Here is a 19,826-nt window from a genome sequence, read left to right as displayed (position 1 = left end):
GAATTCTAGTGAAGAGTTACTCATAATTCATTCCTTCAAAACTGCCTTGCAGGTAAGATTAGTTTAAACCATTCAGTATCTGTTAAGTGTCTTAGTACGAGAACAATGCGGCGCAGTCACAATCGCTGGCACGAATGTTCGCTCGAACAAAAGCATTTCGCTACAGTTTCTTTCATCGTAAGTTTGTGGATGGGAATTATTTACCTAATAGCTATCTTAGCTCCGATAACTTTGGCACTGACACGCAATGCCGGATTTTGAAAATCTAGTGCTCTTCGTTCTTGTCACGTCTACTTACTTTTTTCTGACCACAAGCACGTTTGCCCCTTCTCATTGGTGGCTGTATATATAAAATGAATTCAAAACTAGTTTTAGTCATACGCGACTTAGTTTTTTCAATCAATGCATTACTTGCATATTTACCTTTGCACTGAAACTTAGCCAAATTGTTGGCTTCTAGTTTTTCAAACAATAAATAGATATACAGTGTGACAGCAACTTTGTTCAAAACATAGGATGAACGCTCAGGTTAGGGCCGAAACGACCGCATAAATAAGAGAAGCTATGCCTTCTGAAAACTCTTATACACGTAGAAAAACGCCTGAATTGGAAAATTTAGTTCAGCACCACATCACGATTATCAAATATTTTTCTGTTTCAGAAGTTCTGTTTTTCTTTCAGGGCAATGTGTAGTGTACGAAGTGAAAGATATTTAAGCAGACTGATAAGAGTGGCCAGCCCTGAAGAACAAACAACTGCTTGGTTTCAAGTTAAATGTTTAATATGTTTCTGAGCTTGAGGTTAAGCACGCTGTTTCTGCGCTTTGCTTAGACATAAGAAATGGTCCCCATATAAACACGCAGGACTCTATGCTGGTTAGCAATGTCACTTGTTCTTCATTCATTTGAAACACTCGTTATTTCACATCAAATTTTTCAGGGGCGTTGCTGCTGAAATTTTCAGGAATTTCTTTTCCACCTGCTATGGATAAGAAATGACCTCTTTTCTGACCTCATTTGTGAATCGGCTTCATTTGTGCAAATGACCTCCTTTCAATGCATCGCAACAGCGACACTCCTATAGAAAGCAAACTCAATCAAACAGCTGCCTCTCTGGACAGTTCACCAAGAGTTATCCTGGCAAGTTCCCACCAATACACTGAGAAATCAGACCTACATTGTAATAGAGTTACGGGCAACACTTCGGTGTTTAAGGTGTTTAATTTTGAGTTAGAGAAAAGATAGCGCTCTTAAGTCCTTCAATCTAACTTTAAAAGCTGGAGTAGCCAAGAGGTTCTGACCAGAAAACGAGTTTACCGCGTATTGCCTTAATACGCCATGTTTTAAAAAGGCGAATGAATTTGCTCTATTAAACTACTAAATTTGACTACTGCAAAGGTTTAGAACTGTATTTGAGAAAATAATAACTTGACTATAGCTTTCAGCTCATATTATGATATCACAACGCGAGCATAAGTGTAGATAAGACAGGTGTACATTTAGGGAATAAGGAATTGTTTCTATATTTAGGAACAAACTTTCTTGTCCGTTATTACGTACACCCAGCTTGTGAAGGTCATCTTTCGGGCCGACACCAGACAAGAGTAGTAGCTGTGTGCTTCCGATTGTTCCGCCAGAGAGAATCACCTCCCGCTTAGCCTTTACCGTCTTCTCTTTGCCATCTTTAATGAACTTCACGCCAACGGCACGTTTGTTGTCGAACACAACCTGCAAGTTGGGATGAAAAATGGTAATAAGAGTGTACTCAGCTGCTTTTTTTAGTTTTTTTATATGTCCTTGAGCTAGCTAAGTGTTTTTTAGATACCCAGAAAATTAAAGCTTAACCAGTGACCTCCAATCTACATCGGTCGAAAGCTTTCATGTCTGCTGGGAGGATATGGCCACGAAATAGAAACTATCAGTGTTATAGCTTTGCGGTACGAATAAATGGCGAGCAGGGTCTACTATTGCACGTGGAACTTTGTAACTTCACGGCGCCATCTTACCAAGAAGAAATCTCGGCATAAAAGGATTTCACTCAAATTCCTATAGGTGCTCATGTGATCAAAATTGAAACGATGAATAGTCTTCTACACCATCCCGTTTGTTTTGGAGACTCAAATAATGAACTGTAAGACTATGAAACAGCACACTGGTCGACACTTCGCGTGTGAAGGTTACATATCTCTGGCTCAGTATCAGCTCGCTGTGACGGGCAAGCTCCTATCATAAGAGAGTCACTCGCTATCTCCAGACCCTAATGTTTGAAAAGCGCACGCTTTTATCACCTCACTCTACATTTGAAATTTGAGCACTTTCGTTCGATCAGGCAAAAAAAAACAACGTTCTGCTTTTGATACTTAAGCAATGCTCTTCGAAACGTTTCTCCTCAAGCTGTCCCAAGGATCGTTCAAGAGTTTCATAATAAAACCATTTCCTTTATTTTCCACCAAAAGTAAGGCTTTTAGTCTGTTGAATTATCCCTCGCCTTCGTACAGAAAGTGCACATCTTTTTGGTCTCTCCACGGTGTTCTACTGGCTAGGGTACTCGGCTGCTCACCCGCAGATAGCGGGATCAAATTCCGGCAGCGGCAGCTGCATTGCCGATCGATGCGCAAATGCTGTAGGCCCGTGTGCTTAGAATTGGATGCACGTCAAAGAACCCCAGGTGGTCAGAATTTCCGGAGTCCTGCACTACGGCGTCTCTCATAATCGTATAGTAGTTTTGGGACGGTAAACCCTACATATCTATCAATCACTTGCTTGTCCATCAGTTTGTACTTGGCCATAAAGAAAGCTGGCCACTCACGGTGATGTTAACCGCATAGGTTACACAAGCCTCCAAAATTGAGAGGGTTGCTGTGACGCTTTATAGCATGGTCAAAAATGCTGCCTATCGGTAGCAGTAACTCGTGAGAACAAGAGAGCCGAATAACAGAGCACACACAGCACGCGGCCTCTAACTCACCATAAATTCTCAAGTTCAGTTGAGACCTGCTTTCTTTTCTCTCAACAAAATGACCGAATAAGCTCAGAAATCAATTGTCACAGCCGTTCTTTCAGCCATGAACTGATTTTTGCATGACGCGCTCGGTCGTTACAGAAATCTTCGCGGGAGTTCAGGACTTGTCCACGCGTGCGCGCACGATTGTAGTAAAAAAGCCACGTATTCGAAGTAAAAAAAAAGAAGACACAGAGTGCTCAAGGACACGAGGCCAGCTTTAATTATGCTTCCGTCTGTACGAAAGAAGTGAGAATGCTAAGGCAGCGTGCGACAAATCTTAGCAACTTAGATTGTGCTGCACGGATTCTAAACATTTTTGCGTAGTGAAGTTGTTACTTAATAAAATCCTTTAGTGAATTGATTTTGTAGCTACTTAAAAAGGTGTTGAAGGGTCCCCTTTAGGTACTGGATGGCGGTTGTCTCAGTAAGGGGATAACATGAACAGTTTAAATCTATTGTAGGTCTATTGTGCATGGACGAGTTTGTTGAGGTCGTAACAATTTACAGGTGTCACAAATTAAACACGGATCTCTCTATGATTCATGAGAAGAAAAGACGTACAAAAAAATTCCGCCATATTCACGAAGTGAATGATGATGAGTGGGCGAAGCTCCGGAGGTAAACCTGGTAAACCATGAATCCTCTGTACATTTGGCCACTCGATTTTATTACATCGCTCCCCCTAGCGTACGTCGCCGCACTAAATCGAACGATCGCCTTCAACCAATGACACGCGCCATTTGTGACATCATTCCTATTTTATAAGATCTCGCGTCTTTCATCAACTACAAGTACCGCTTTCTAGTTTATAACATCTTGCATCTTTTCATCATCAGCTACAAGTACCACCATCTAGTAAACACTACAAGAACTAAACGAGAGGTGGCTACATGGATGGATAGATAGATGGATATGGCTGTACCCTTTAGATCGGGCGGTGGCTAGCGCCACCAAGCCGTAATACCTAATGAACCAAAAACTATATTTTTTTTCCTTAAAAAAAAGTTTGAGGATTTGTACTTTGCAGTGAAGAGTTTAATTTTCACTCGTGCCTTGACTTTAGCCACCAATCAGATAACCTCCTTCTAGTTAAGTCTACCCGCTTAAAGTTTATTTTGCCCTCCCGGTCCCTAAACCCCAGTGCTTTAAAAAACTCTGCGCCATCATCCTGAACTATAGGGTGAAGCCCTTTGCAGAACATTATCAAGTGTTCGGCAGTTTCTTCTTCCTCTCCACACGCACTGCATACTGTGTCTACCCCTTCGTATTTGGCCCGATATGTCTTGGTTCGCAGTACTCCCGTTCTGGCCTCAAACAGTAGAGAACTACCCTGAGTATTATCATACATCCTTTCCTTGGCAATTTCCTGCTTAAACGTTCGATAGATCTCTAGTGCGGACTTCTTTATCATGCCCATTCTCCACATGTCAGTCTCCGTTTCCTTCACTTTCTTCTTAACCGATAGTTCTTTTTGGTTTGGCCACCTGCTGTTTTCTAAGTATTTACCAGTCAACTTCCTGGTTCGCTTTCTCCATTTTGTATCGACATTCTTCATGTACAAGTAGCTGAAAACCTCCCTAGCCCAACGCTCTTCCCCCATTTCTCTCAATCGCTTCTCAAATTTTATCTTGCTGCTAGCTTCCCTGCCCTCAAATGATGTCCATCCCATATCACCTTGTACTCCCTGATTTGGTGCATTCCCGTGAGCTCCTAAAGCAAGCCTATCTATTCCACGTTGCTTAATTTCTAATCTTGCTTGAACTTCTGATCTCATGCACAAGACCGCATTGCCGAACGTCAGCCCAGGAACCATGACCCCTTTCCATATTCCTCTCACAACATCATACCTATTGTAATTCCACAGTGCCCTATTTTACATGACTGCTGCATTCCTGTTACCTTTAGTCGTCACGTATATTTCGTGTTCCCTCAGATACTCGGTCCCATTGCTTATCCATACGCCCAGATATTTGTATTTATCTGTTATCTCTAGCGTGACCTGCTGTATTCTAAGTTCACTACCTTCGTTGTCATTGAAAATCATGACTGCTGATTTTTCCTTACTGAATCTAAAATCTAACCTATCTCCCTCATTACCGCAGATGTCCATCAATCTCTGCAAATCTTCCTTGTTGTTGGCCATTAGCACTATATCATCTGCGTAGATTAATGCTGGTAGTGCCTGATCAATAAGTTTTCCTTGTTTGACTATAGAGAGGTTGAAGCCCAGTCCACTTCCTTCTAATTTTGCCTCTAATCCTTGTAGGTACATCATGAATAATAAGGGTGACAGGGGGCACCCCTGCCTAAGCCCCCGTTTTACCTCTGCAGGCTTGGATACCTGTTTTTCCCACTTTATAACTACCTTGTTACCTTTATAGATACCATTTAAAAGATTAGTGACTACATGTTCCACGCCTAGTGTGTCCAGTATTCCCCACAATTCCTCTTGAACCACGCTATCGTACGCTCCCTTGATATCCAAAAATGCTAGCCACAGGGGCCTGTGTTCCTTTTCTGCTATTTCGATGCACTGCGTCAGTGAGAACAGATTGTCTTCCAACCTCCTGTGTTTCTGAAACCCATTCTGCAGTTCCCCCAGCACCCCCTCATCCTCTATCCACGCCTGCAGTCTTTTCTTTATAATCTGCATCGCCAGCCTGTAGACCACTGATGTCACTGTTATAGGACGGTAGTTGTTTATGTCAGCTTTGTCCCACTTTCCTTTATAGATCATGCTCATCCTGCTAAGTTTCCATCCATCGGGAACTTCACCATCGATTAGTATTGTGCTCACTGCCTCTCTCAAAGCCTACTTAGACTTCGGACCTAATGTCTTTATCAGCCTACTTGGAATGCCATCTGGGCCTGTTGATGTACTACTAGGAACCCTTTTGTCAGCCCTTTCCCACTCTTGTTGTGAAAATGGAGCCATTGCACCACTTGATTCGTCCTCGTCTATTGTGGTGCATAAAGTACTTCTTTGTTGAAATTTTTCTGTCACTTTTATTCTTATATATTCAATAGCTTCGTCCCCTTCTAGCCTAGCACCTTGGGCTGTAGTTATAAATCTCTGCTCTAGGCTCGTCTCATTTCTTAGGGAGTTTAGATGGTTCCAAAATTTCGCAGCTGCCTTTCTATCTTTTTTATGTACTTCTGCCAGCCACTGAGCTCCCTTCCTTCTAATCTTTTCATTGATCAGAAGGGATGCATCCCTTCTACAGCTTAGAAAGGTTGCCCATTTTCTTTCAACATCATCTGTCGGTTCACCCCGCTGCTTAGCATGTCTGTGTTCCCTAGAGGCTTCCTGACGTTTTGCTATGGCTCTCTTAACTTCCTCATCCCACCAACTTTTGGGTTTGTGTCTTCTTTTCCGGGGTGACTTGTCACGCGTCTTAGCAAGCTCTAGCTCAAAGAGTCTAATTAGATTCGTGTATGTCCACACTGTCTTATTATCCTCCGTGATTACTTTCTCAATTTGTTTAGTGGCTATTTCAATTTGCCTTTCTGGATAAAAATTTTCCTGTAGTTGCTCATCTTGTCTCCTTCCCACTTTCACTCCTCTTCCAAAACTTAGCTTGATACGTTTGTATCAAGCTAAGAGGCTGTCTCTACACTTTAGAGGCTGTCTCTACATACAGGAGACGGTACCGCCATCTAGTGAACACTGAAAGAACTAAACTAGAGGTGGCTACATACAGGGGACGGTACCGCCATCTAGTGAACACTGCAAGAACTAAACTAGAGGCGGCTACACACAGGCTACAGGGGACGCACAGCCCACGCCCTAAGGAGCTTCGCCCCTAAAAAGAAAAAAATCAGTACCATGTGCTAACAAGATGGAAAAAATACATAGGTTCATGCAGGTATTGTTTCGAGGTAAGTTCAACGCTTCCTAACTTTAGAGGCTGTCTCTAATAACAGATGCATCTACTCGTTTTTCTCAAAGCACGTGCAAATAACATTCGCATCACTCCAACGGACATAGCAAGCACATCTTAAAGAACTGTCGCTCAGTGATATTCTGTTGAATTTTAGGGGCGGAGCTCCTTATAACGGCATCCATTCGTCCCTTGTAGCCGTTGTAGTATGTAACAAGTAAAACATTTTCACCTCTAAGGTGGTGTCGGTGAGAGATTTCTTCTGTGCGTTGTTGAACAATAAAAAAGTGCTCAATGTGCAATCTAATGGCTGCTAATGGGGAATGACAGACAGGCGCATTCGGCTTTTAGTTAACGCGCATGCTGCCATCCACATTAGCAGCCATTGACATGTACATTGAGCACTATCTGATAAGAAAGGGTTGTTGCGTAATACTCGCTGGGTGTAACCTCCTTAGTTTTAGAAATGTTTAGCGAGCGTTGAGCTGCAGTGCCATGAATACAATGAACTAGTATATACCACGAATGAACTCGAGGTGGTTAAAGGTGGGAAGTAGATACGAAGCGCAAGCCGTAAGAAAGTAAAAGCTGAATTTTCCTGTCTCTCATTTCCCATTAGCAGCCATTGCCATGTGCATTGTGCACTATCTGACAGGAAAAGGTTGCTACGTTATACTCGCTAGGCGTAACCTGCCTGGTTTTAGAAAAGTTTAGCGAACGTTGGGCCGCAGTGCCATGAGTACAGTGAACTAGTATATACCATGAACTCGAGGTGGTTAAAGGTGGGAAGTAGACCCGAAGCGCAAGCCCTAAGAAAGTGTGCGTGTGCCATTTCTTGTTTAGTTCTTGAAATGTCCGCTGGATGACGGTGCTTCTATATGAGGAATACATGATGAAAAGATGCGAGATGGTGGTACTTGGAGTGTTGGATAGATGGACGAACGGACACACAGACAGATGCGTGGATGGACGCATGAACGGACGCATGAACGGACGCAGGGGCAGATGCATGGACGAACGCAGGGACGGACGCTTGAACAGACGCACGCACGGACGCATGGGCGGTCGCACAGAGGGACGCATGGATGGACGGAAGCAAGAACGATTGGACGGACGAATGCTTCGTTCCACTTTCCATCATTCACTCCGTGGATATGCTGCCATTTTTTTAGCTCAATGACATACAAGGAATGTTTCACTAACTCTTTCTGCATTTTTTTTCTAAAATATGATGTTCTCTCTGCAAATTTTGTGAACTAATATCTCAAATGTTTCTTTCGCTGTCCATTCTAATCGCCAATCAACTCACAGAGCTTTATAGGTTGAAAGGAAGATTGGAGTACTGTTATGCCAAAATTTAAGTTTGACTTATTCGATAGCGTGTGCTTAATGCTACAAAACAGGGGCCCATTAGGTAAATTTTGTTTGAAATTCATTTTTCTGAACTTTTATTTTGTATGAAATAACACTCCTGAAAACATTCTCCAAGCATCTGCAGAGTACTTTACACTCTCATCACCACTACAACGCATTTACGGAGAGTGTTGCCATTAGAAGATACCTGAAATAAAATAAAATATTCTTTTGAAGTGCGATCTTCAGTTCTACCACTGGTTGCTGTGAAAATAGTATTACATCTTGCACTAACTATAATTCGAGGAGGAACAGCGCCAGAGACAGACATGTAGTTTTGGGTGAATACGGTGATATAGTTTTGCTGTAAAAACAAATAACCTCAGCAATAACAGATTGGCCTTCTCAAAAAATTGCAATCTCAGACCATAGAAATTAGTGTAAGGCTATAGCCTTAAATATTACTTTGTTCCTTCTGATAAAATTTTCTATAACTCGTAAGAAGTTTATTAAATCTCAGATAACTGGAGGGGTCAGTATGAACCTAACATGGACACATGAACACGTGTTGGCATTGCCTTTTCGAGCCAGAGATACACCGGAATAATACACGTGCAGAAAATTTATTGACCCCGGGGGTATTAAGGCCCATAGATAAGTAATATTTTCCACCAGCAGTTCTAAAAATACTGAAAGTAGTCATTAACAATGGCGCGTAAAAAGGCGTCAGAAACGCGTGAATTTTGCAAGAGGCATCTGAATCGCATGAGGCTGTAGTGTACTATTGATCACTTAAGATTGCCACTGGATCATATGTATTCACATTCACCTAGGCGTAACAATTAGCACTTGTCATCATCCCTCTCCTTTGGACCATTGTTTGTTGCTGCGTTGTCTTTCGCCACTAATTTGCTAACTAGCGCGAACTTCAACATTAAATCACAGTCTATTTGCGGCTCCGCTGTCATACCATCGTGGCTATGCTCCGCAGCGATATGTGCAGGTTTCTTGCTCTTTCCTTGTGCACTGGCCTGATGAAGCTCTTGGCGGCACTCCAGCGGCGACCTTCGAACACGTTAGTCTGCATAGGTGAAAAGCCTGCGCATATTGTGCCAGCGCATATCTGTATAGATTGTCATGTATTGGACACGTGTGCGGCATCACAGTTTCTTAATTTTTCACATAAGTGAACAAATACTCAAATAAGTATGAATAATTACCAATGTAACGTTTTTCCAATTACAATTGACAGTGCGATGGCAAGCGCTAGAAAAATGTACGGCGATTCTCGTTCACGGAGTTTTCACTGCGGCGTTCAATAAAATGCCGACGATGCCATTGTTCAAGGTGAACATGCTGAGCTTCCCTGGCAGGAGCACAATCATGTGAGGGAGACTAGCAAACTAGGTCTGCAACATTGCACTACATTTACCACGTTTTGTCAACTTCCTGCTTGTTACAGCACTTTATACACACACACTGCGTTCTTCTGGTTTCTTCCCCAAAATTTATAAACACTTGCCCCATCACACGTCGCAACATCATGCCTTGAAGCACCCAGGAGTGGCTAGGAAAGGGGCATTCCCTGCTGTCAAGCTTAAAACCATTATTATGGAGGACTATCTCACTATTCGGTCAATGTTTCTTCATTTGGACATGTCAAACAGCCACAAACTGCAAAAACGAGATCCCCGAACACAGAATTAAAAAAACGGTGGGTAAGTGGTGGGGGACGCAGGGTTCACGCGAAAAATTTCAAAGGGGGTTTCCAAAAAGAATAAAACACTAGTAGGTACAATAAACGCCTGCTTTCGCCTTCTCGTGCCCACGTGCGGCGTCACCATCAAAGCGACATGTCCTTGTAAGGATAAGTTGTTAATATCTCAACCATCTAAAGGCCTGTCTTTCCGCAGCGGAGCCGCGGGGCACCTTCTTTTTGAGGAACAACAATACCCGAAGAGAGAGAAGAATAGACAAAAGACGCCAACCGATCGCCCCAGCACAGTCATCCAGTACAAGCCATTCACACCTCAATGGTGACTTTTGGTCAAAAATGAGGAGCGAGATGAACATTTTGTAAGTAAGAAAGGTCGCTAGACGTGCCTTTCAGCCAAATGCTAGGCCCTGACGTAGCCGGCCACTGGCACACCTCGTCTGCATTAGAAGTACCACCACCTGAACACATGCTCAATGCAATGTTTTGAAGCATATAAGCATTGAAGATTATACTTATTAGCGCTGTGACCTCTTGAAATTCCTCCCCACTCTTTTTCAGCAGGAAAGTGAAGTGCTTTATGCCAGGGTCCGTGAATGATTTAGTGACGTATTTCTGTCACGAAAATGACGTCGACAAAAAGTACTCACAAATGGAAAGGAAAGAAAATTGTTTCTTCATAGAGTCGGCCCCTTGAAATTTCTGTCACCAATGACATAAAGCAAGTACGCTACCTACAAAGCCACACCCACCTCCTCTGAAAGCATTACAAACTCCTTTTATATTGAACACTGTCCTTTCACAGTGGTATACCTTAAGTGAAGTAAGACATCATAACTGTAAAATCGACGATTTGTTCTTAAACGCATCGTTTCTTCGCTTCCATCTCATTAGGCGCATTTGGTGCAATTTAGTGCAATATTTTGCATGCATTAACACAACGCCAGGTGGCGACGTTAACCATAGCGCCGCCCTCTCTAAGTGTATCCGTATACACGAAAACTCCTCGTATCGCCTGGCTGTTGCACTCACACCACTAAATATCACTGTTGTCTAACAGCGTAAACGAGATGCGCATTGCTTTACTCTCGAAAAGCAACGCGCATTGTGTAGTCAACCAGCTGCGTTCCATACTCTAACATGCCACAAGTGGGAGAACTTAGCCAAAGTTCGGCATTCATTCTGTGACGGCTCTCCTGGCAGTCACACCGTTTTCCCTGGTTCTGCTCTCAGCATTACTAACTACAGCTACCACAAGCACCTACCTCTGAATGAAGGTTCGCTTAATAATTGATTATGAACGTAAGTCGCCAGAATGCCAGAATCACTCAACGTCTACGTAGGTGCTTTCACGTCAAGCAGTGATATAGCTGCCAAACATGAAGATACATTGGGCGAACTCACTTCAACGAATGTACAGTAAACATTCGACTACTTCTGTAGAAATAAGTTTATTTTCGTTGTATAGATGACTAAAGATTGCAAGCATTGTGCCTCAAAAAAAACTTCCGGTCAACTGATTTACCAACACGTAACATCGAAACTAAAAAGATGTTTTCACATTTTTTCAAGGGTAAAAAAAGTCTTCTATTAGTTTTTCACATAAAATTAACGTGCGTAATGTTCAAGGCAATTTCTTGTAGTTTATATTGCTTGTAGTTTTTATGAATATGTTTTGCGAAATAAGGGGAAAAAGTGTAAAAAAATCTGTGGGCTCTCTTTAATGCTTTTTCGGGCCTATTTAGGCACATAACAAAACTGGGTGTCGTTAAAAGCCTTTGTTTGTGAACAGTGAAAGAGTCTATACACAGTGCTACGACAGCAGTATGAACCTTGTTTTTTTCTTTTGTTTATGGTTTCTTTTTCCTCTCTTTCGCTGTCTTTCTCTTTCCTGCTCTCTTCCTTTCCGTGCAAAGTTTTATAAAGAGACGAGCAAGCAACATGTACCGTTATTCCTGATGAAGGCCAGACTCTGGCCATAACTGTCGAAATGAATACTTCCGTTGTTACTGTACTCACGGAGGACCTTCTTCACTCTTTACAACGCAAGGAGCATTCTTGCACCATGTCTGTATATAAATGTATCTCTGTGTCGCTAGCTAAACACTCCTACAAAAACGCTGGACATACCTCGGTGGCCTAACGTGCCCAGCTGCGTAGGTGGCAGCTGTGTTCTGTACAATCACTTACATGCAACACATTGGCCTACCAAATCGACGGCCTTCGACAGTCGTTCCTGTTACTCAGAGGCACTCGACGCATAGGTATGAATTGCTGCACAGTCGATTGGTCTTCATGTATCTGTGAAGGACAGGCCCACAGCCACGAATTTTTTCCAAGGGGGGGAGGGTGTCATTTGTTGAAGGCCTTGGCAAACCTTTATTTTCATTATTCATTCCTGGTGAAACAACTCCCTCTATCCCCGTGTTAAGGGGAAGCGGGGCTTGTATACCAGCCTGGTGAAATACATTAGCGGTTCTGCCCATAATGCTCTCGCAGATTTTGCTCATAGGAAGGCTTACCGGTCTGTTCTTTGGCATTGTAGTCAACGACCTTGTAGCCTAACTCTTCGCCGGCTTTCAAAAAAGCTGGCTGAAGCTCTGTTTTGGTTACAGGAATTGTTACTGGTAGCTCTCCCTTGAAACCTCGATACTCTGAAAATCATACGCAGAAAAAGAAACCTTTAAAACTTAAGCAACTAAAAACACTATCTATAACGTTGCAGATATTCATTCGTTACATTCAGTGTGCATCAGCACAATCGAAACAAGAACGCACTAACGTTACTGCAATTAGTTCAATTCATGGTATATAGCAAGCGAAAATTCAGTACGATTGAGTATACAATCACGCTTCATAAGGGCAGAACTGAGGTGATGAAAAATATTCTATTTTGTGTTGATTAGTAACGATACATGAAACTTGTATGAATAATCTATTATTATGCGCCGACCAACCTCCTAACAATCATTGAAACATTTGGTGCAGACACAGTAAACCTCATTCTCTCTGTAGAACATTATTGGCCTCTATCAGAAAGTCGTCAGGAAAAATAAAGAGTGTGATGGTGAGGAGTGGCCTCTTCTGTGCCTTCTCAAACTTCCTTCTATCGCAACAGCAATGAAAGCTTTTCAACTAAGCCAGAGAGATCAGATCTGTCGCTGGTCAATCTCCTAAGGATTTCGCTGACGAAACATGTGAATGCTGGTCGTTTTATCATTTTTACAATATTTGCTATAGATGCACGTTGAATGGAAAACTTAAAATCCTTCATGATTTTTCAACTGTGTGTCTGTAAAAATGCGCTTACATCTCTACAAACCTCAGTATGAAAGTGAGATTTAGAATTCTTGTTCCACATTGACCTTAATGTTGAAACGTCTAAAGCAAATTACATTCTACTTTTTCCCTTCCTTAATTTTCTATTGAGAACACCAGCGTAAAATATTGAGAGCTACGCGAAAGCCCTGCTATTGTAGCCATACAAACGTTAGCTTATTTGCTCGCCTTCGTGAAGTTCTGAAGGGAACAAGGATATTTCGCAGAAGCCTCATAGCAATGTAAATGGTGCCTACCGCCGTTGGCATTGGGCCCCTTGTAGTTCTCGAAATTCTTGAAGTGCGGAAGCACGTCCTTGTAAGACCAACCCGCGGCGCCGTGTTGTCGCTCCCATCCGTCGAAGTCTCTCTTGTTACCGCGCACGAACAACTGAAAGTTGGTCACGCTCGAGCCGCCGAGAGCCTTACCACGCGCCCACTCACATCTCTGCGTAGTAAATTGCAAAATTTAAACGTAATTTTCACTCATACGGAAGAAGTGTGATAGAACCAGACTTGTTATGTCTTAAAGCATATGCAGAAATGCACTCAAACCGTGTCTCATAGATACTCCCTAACGCCGTGGTTTCATTCTAGCACTTAGGGAAGTCACCTAAAGTAGTTGGTTGATCTTGAATCTGGGCAATGCTCATCACCAAGTGAAAAGTCTCTAAACAGTACTCAGTAACTAAATCATAAATGCTCGCTGTTGAAAAAATACGTAAAACATTAACTTTAAAGACGGGGTACCAGAGAATACACAGAAACACGTACACAAAAAGAAGGTGATAAGCTAGGACGAACGCCGGACTTTCATTTGCTCTTAAGTTAAAATTACGAAGCTGCGTAATACTTCTCGCCCATGTGCAATCCGTCCTGTTCCATGAAACGTGGCAATTAAAACGTATTCTCTGCTGCCAGTTAGACAAATTTGACGTAAGAAAAAAACGACTTCTCTTTGACACTCGCTGCCATTTTTAAAAATTTACAATATCAAAAGCTTCTAAAGTCTGCCGCCGAAGTCTAGTCTTTCACCTACCTAAATCAGCCGTGCGATTGAAAATCGGCGTATACCCAAATTTTATTTTATGCAATCGGCGCATTGAACAGCCCATTTTCTTAGCCAGCTTTCCTTATTTTGCACAGGAAGACCTTCGTTTGGGCCGTATCAAGTCGAAGCCTGTGAACCACCGTTTCTGCAGATCGGCTAACCTTCAACAGAATATGAAATTGCACACCGGGATCAATGCTAAGTAACTTCGAGCTTTGCGCATCATTCTAGAACCAGATTTTTTTGACAATTTACAGCTCAGTTTATTTATTAAACATAGCGCATCGGTAATCGGTTGCTGTATATTCGGTGTACCGGTATAATCGGTATATTATTCTTCTGTTGGGATACATGTGCCTGGTTATGTATTAATGTGCAAGTTAGTGCTCAGCAGCTGGACCAAGGTAACCAATCCTAGTCTAGCGAGGATGTGAATTACCGGCTGGGCTTCTCTGCATGAGGTCGCAGCCAATACCTACTTATGCTAATATTGTGATAGCAATTAATTGGGTAGTCTTGGCGGGTTTTCGCTGTCGCCGCCTCCGTCATTCACATATATGTATATGTATATAAGGGGAAGGATGCGCTAGCCTCCTCTTTAAGTGGAGCGAACATCGCCTTTCGAGTCAAGGGTTGTCTGCTTGTGCGTTTATCTCACGAACAAACAAGGGGAAGGTCTTCTATGGTAGCCGCGCTATTGCGGCAACGGTCAGCGCGTGGCTCTTTCCTCCACAGCAGGAGGTATCTTCTACGGGCTTCTCTCTCAAGCCGAAAAAACGGTGCCAAAAGTGTACCTGGAGCGGCCTTCCACACATGCGCTCTACAAATAACAAACAGCCGCCAGCGTCGACACTCCAGGTATAGCACTTCATGCCAGACCAGCATGCACTGCCCAGAGAAGGAGCTTCTCACTAACGCCGTACCTATGCACGAGCCTTGTTGTGGTCATCTACTATGGCCACGCTCCGAAAAACTAGGTTACTTAGCAAGAACGCGCTTTCTGCAATAGTTATTTTTTCTAATATTGCTAGCCTTGCTTCAAAAAACATTCGGATATATTGCTACTGCATTCATTGCTTCGCCCTTTTGTTGAAACGGTGGCTTTCTTTTTTATCAACACGCGGGCCATCTTTAAAATCTGGCTGGCACTTACGTCACACTTAAGTTCAAGCCACAAAATCCTAAATTGATATTATGCGTATGCACCAGCTCAGGAGACAAACGAAGCACTATACGAGGTTGATTGGCGGCACATGACAGACACCTCTGCCTTCAGTGTGCACAGACAGGCTGAGTATGATGGTGATCATAATAATGAGGCTTATGACGAGCTCACCGGAGAACCTAGATGTCTGATCTCGTCTAAATTTAGAAAAAATAACTAGCAGAGTACCTGATGAGCTAGCAATCTACTCCTTTCTCAGTCGACTGTAATAATGATCTCCTCCTTCAAGCTGTGTGCACCTGCCGTGCAATTGTACTGCATCTGGCATCAGCGCATCATTGACCGAACGACGATGCGATATGATTGCTTCGTCATACAGTAACATATCCTGTAACATATTCTTAACATACAGTAACATATTCTGTCTTGATGTAACATATTCTAACACGATCATCATGCCACATGGGGTCACCTCACTTTGAACTATTTGTATTGACACCGATGCTTTTTTTAGGATTTTTTGATACATATAGGTCCTTCTTTCAATAGTGACATTGCGCGGGGTTGTAGTGCTATCATTTGTTCAGTGCTCATAGCTCTTCATGACATTGTTAAGGAAACTGTCTTGCAGCACGAAAATTCGGCAGATCCCTCGTCCTAGAGAATTGACGTTATGCGAAAACATGCGGTGGGAAGGTGACCGTGTTCAAAATTTTTTTATTCAGCGACACGTCATGAAATTGCGCTAAACATATGTACAAATGTTGTACACATAGATAAATGTTGAAGAGTTGCAAATGTTTATACAACCAGTTGTTTGCACTTGCGCAACGTTGACAACTGGGACATGCGTATTAGCAAAACCAGAAGTTGATATGAAGCGCTGATGCTCGCGAGGATACTGGCCCTGCACACTGCTACATAAATTAACTTCAGCGCATGACAACCAACCACAACTAACGCTAACCCGACGTGACGGCTGTATCAAAGGAGTAGATATGTAATGTTTATAAAATTGAGTAGGCAGCACTGCAACCACTACCGTCGTTTCACGAAGAATAGCATCTATAAAAAAGGCATATCCCACAGACAGTGGGAATCGAGAATATGCGAAGCACGAATGAAAAATTGTGATATGCCACTTTAAAATTAGCACAAAGTTACGAGGTGGAGGTAAATATTGCGGTACACAACTTCGGTGTCATGATTATTATGTTTGGATGTGTCGTTTACCTTCGCCATCTATTCACGTCACATGACACCAAATTTAGTATAAGTGGTGTTAGCGAAACGGCTGCAAAAACGCTATTAGCATGGCATGCTGTCATGTTCCTACATGACCCGCATGTAAAATGATCATGTTTGCACCAGTCATATATTTCGTCATCCATTGACGTCACGTAACACCAAATTTGGTATATGTGGAGCCTACAAAGCGGCGGCGAGCACATCATGAAGGGCCATATATACTTCAATGCAGCACTAACGCGTGCGCACACAGGGCACAGCGACGCTACGTTACCAAAGCGTGTGCACTCTATTGTCTGACGACAGGTGCGACCGGCGTCCGTCGGTGCGGCCAGACGGCAACCGGCGTGAAATGCGACATGCTTGACTTGATTTCGCATCGATGCGTTACTCAGGCAACACTGCGTCTCTCTCTTTTTTTGACGGAGGGATGCCAGACGCGCCAAAACGCGCATGCGTCAAAGCAACGTAGCGCGGCGCGTGCGTGTGAGCATATGGAAGGACCGGCGCCTGGCGTGGCAATGCCGCCGTGACGCGACAAAAAGAACACCGGCGAGCAAGCGCACCGTGACATGTCAAAATGTATCGGCGCCTTGAGTGTGGCATGTAGTCATGTTTTTTCATGACACGTATCTCATGATTATGATGTTTGTGCGAGCCACACACCTTTTGTCATCCATTGACGTCACGTATTACAAAAAAACGGCATATGTGACGCTAGCAAAATGGCCGCAAGCGCATCATCAGTGTGGCATGTAGTCATGTTGTTACAAGACACGCATTTCATGATTTTCGTGTTAGGGTCTGTCACTTGTGTTCGCCAAGCAATCATGCCTTACCATAACAGTTTTTTATCATGCCATGTCAACGAAACAACCGCAACGGCTGCAGGACCATGACATATATATCAAGACATTTATGACATTCATGCCACAAGTTTTATGTTATGACTAGTCAAATGTGTTCTTCCCACAGTCATGTATGCCATATCAAGTTTGTATCAATAACTCTATCGAAACTGCCAGGAGAGCTAACAGTCGTTGACGGCTAGATAGATAGATACGCTCAAAGTTGCTGAAGTTCAATAAGAAAAACTTTGCAATAAAAAAATTAAGCTTTTCTACTGAAATCTTCGACATGTGCTTATGAGATGGTACGCCCACACATACATCCCTCACTAGAACAGGAAAATACAGACACGTACCATCCAGCGCGATATGCACCGCTAATCGAAGCGTGAAACTGGCCGCCTCATACATGGCCACCTCGGCACTGTGATGAGTGCCAGAGAAAGCCCCTGCTGGCCGAAAACCATCTGGCCTCTCTAGCACCGCATCTCTAAAGTGAATAAGAGTAGCAGACAGACAGTGGCATAAACGCTCGTGCACCATGCCAAAACGACTGAGCTTTTGCTGAATGGGTAACTACCAACCTTCATCGGTAAATTGTATCCATCTTTTATCTAAAATTACGTGGTCTCTAGGTCCAACACAGTCCGAGATTCCGTCACTAGAACTAAATGTGTGGTCAGGCAAATGACAGAGCGTGGCCGCTGCCTTGGTCTGGAAAAATCACTTCGAGGTGAGAAACACAGGGCTAGTCTGAAATGAAGACCAGTTTGGCACCATGAAATAGGGGAGGTATGCTACTGCGTTAGGTGCTGGTGGGTGTTATCTATACCAGCGCAGCAGTCGTCCCAGGCATTTGCGAATGAGGCGTCATAAAACATTGATAATTTTTTTCTAGATAAATATAAGTATGGTGCGTAGACACCTTATTCGCCTAACTTAGCACGAGATTTACCTCGACTACCTCAAAAACACGTTTATGTCGAAATAAAGAAAAAAGTATGGGGGCTTCAGCAATCAGTACTGTCAATTTTGAGGCTCAAAATAAGCTAGAGAAGCTATGCAGGCGCTGGAACTCCCTTGCTTCCAAAGGACGCGGCTGCAAAAAATCACATAACCAATCGCGTGCCGAGCAAGAATGTGCTACTGGCTCCCCTTAACGTGTGCGAGATAAGACGTACAGCAGAACGTGGTGGTGCTTAAAGAACAGACTTAGAGAACACCAACACAACGTCAAGATGGTAGCAATGGTTTGCTAACCACGAGCAGGTCCTACTGTTCAGCTGTTCGTGATGAGCCCTTGGTTGAGCGTCGAAATGAAAGCAAGGGCCTGTTTATTGAATATGCAACCATGCAAACGCTATTCAAATATTTTGATCACGTACCATCATAGCCATTACCTCGAAAGTTATTACCATTGATACACCTGTGCACGTGTACACGTCTGAGTGCAATTCATTTTCATTGATACCTTTTAAATGCGAAGCATATTTTAACGAACTTCGGTGACTTTGAGCGTATCCATCCATCCATCCATCCATCCATCCATCCATCCATCCATCCATCCATCCATCCATCCATCCATCCATCCATTCATCCATCCATCCATCCATCCATCCATCCATCCATCCATCCATCCATCTATCCATCCCTCCATCCATTCATCACTCCATCCATTCATCACTCCAGCCAGCCAGCCAGCCGCCTACGTTTGGGTGCACTCGTGGGGTCACCCCTTTAACTTGCATTTCCGATGGAGGCGGAAATGGTGTAGGCCCGTGTGCTCAGATTTGGGTGCACGTTAAAGAACCCCAGGTGGTCGAAATTTCCGGAGCTCTCCACTACGGCGTCTCTCATAATCATAAGGTGGTTTTGGGACGTTAAACCCAACATATCAATCAATCATCAATCAACCCCTTTCACTTGGCGCGAAACAAAATTAGCATGGGATGGTAAGATGGTTGGACGAATATGACACGCTCGTCAAGACTTGAATAATGCCACAATCCCGTAGCGTACTTTGTCAAACACTTCCCACCAGACTGTGGCACATACGCACGGGCAGGTATGCGCCACTGGTATACGGGTATGTGCCACTGGTGATTGACAGTATCTACGCAGGATTGACGAGTGCACACATAGGCAATTCTAACTCGTGAGCGTTAATAAATACCCGACACTGGTAGCGTCGACCCGACGAATGCCAAGATAAAATGTCGAGGTCCAACGTGAAATGATACCTAAGC

At 43.3% G+C, this 19,826-nt stretch overlaps 1 protein-coding gene across 1 annotated transcript in view; it reads right to left on the bottom strand.

The window, feature by feature from the left end:
* The window catches only part of LOC142765264 (4-pyridoxate dehydrogenase-like), a 97,510-nt gene that overhangs the window by 40,770 nt on the left and 36,914 nt on the right, over positions 1–19,826 (bottom strand). The window contains exons 5-8 of the mRNA XM_075865985.1: positions 13,527–13,716; positions 12,474–12,605; positions 9,208–9,335; positions 1,560–1,727 (exon numbers count right to left, since the gene is read on the bottom strand). Coding sequence (XP_075722100.1) covers positions 1,560–1,727; positions 9,208–9,335; positions 12,474–12,605; positions 13,527–13,716 — 618 coding nt within the window. The remainder of the gene's footprint in view (positions 1–1,559; positions 1,728–9,207; positions 9,336–12,473; positions 12,606–13,526; positions 13,717–19,826) is intronic.

Source organism: Rhipicephalus microplus, chromosome 6 (genome assembly GCF_043290135.1).
Source record: "Rhipicephalus microplus isolate Deutch F79 chromosome 6, USDA_Rmic, whole genome shotgun sequence".
NCBI classification, from domain to species: Eukaryota; Metazoa; Arthropoda; class Arachnida; order Ixodida; family Ixodidae; genus Rhipicephalus; species Rhipicephalus microplus.
The sequence above is the reverse complement of the archived record's forward strand: the minus strand, read 5'-3'. Positions and strand labels throughout refer to the sequence as shown.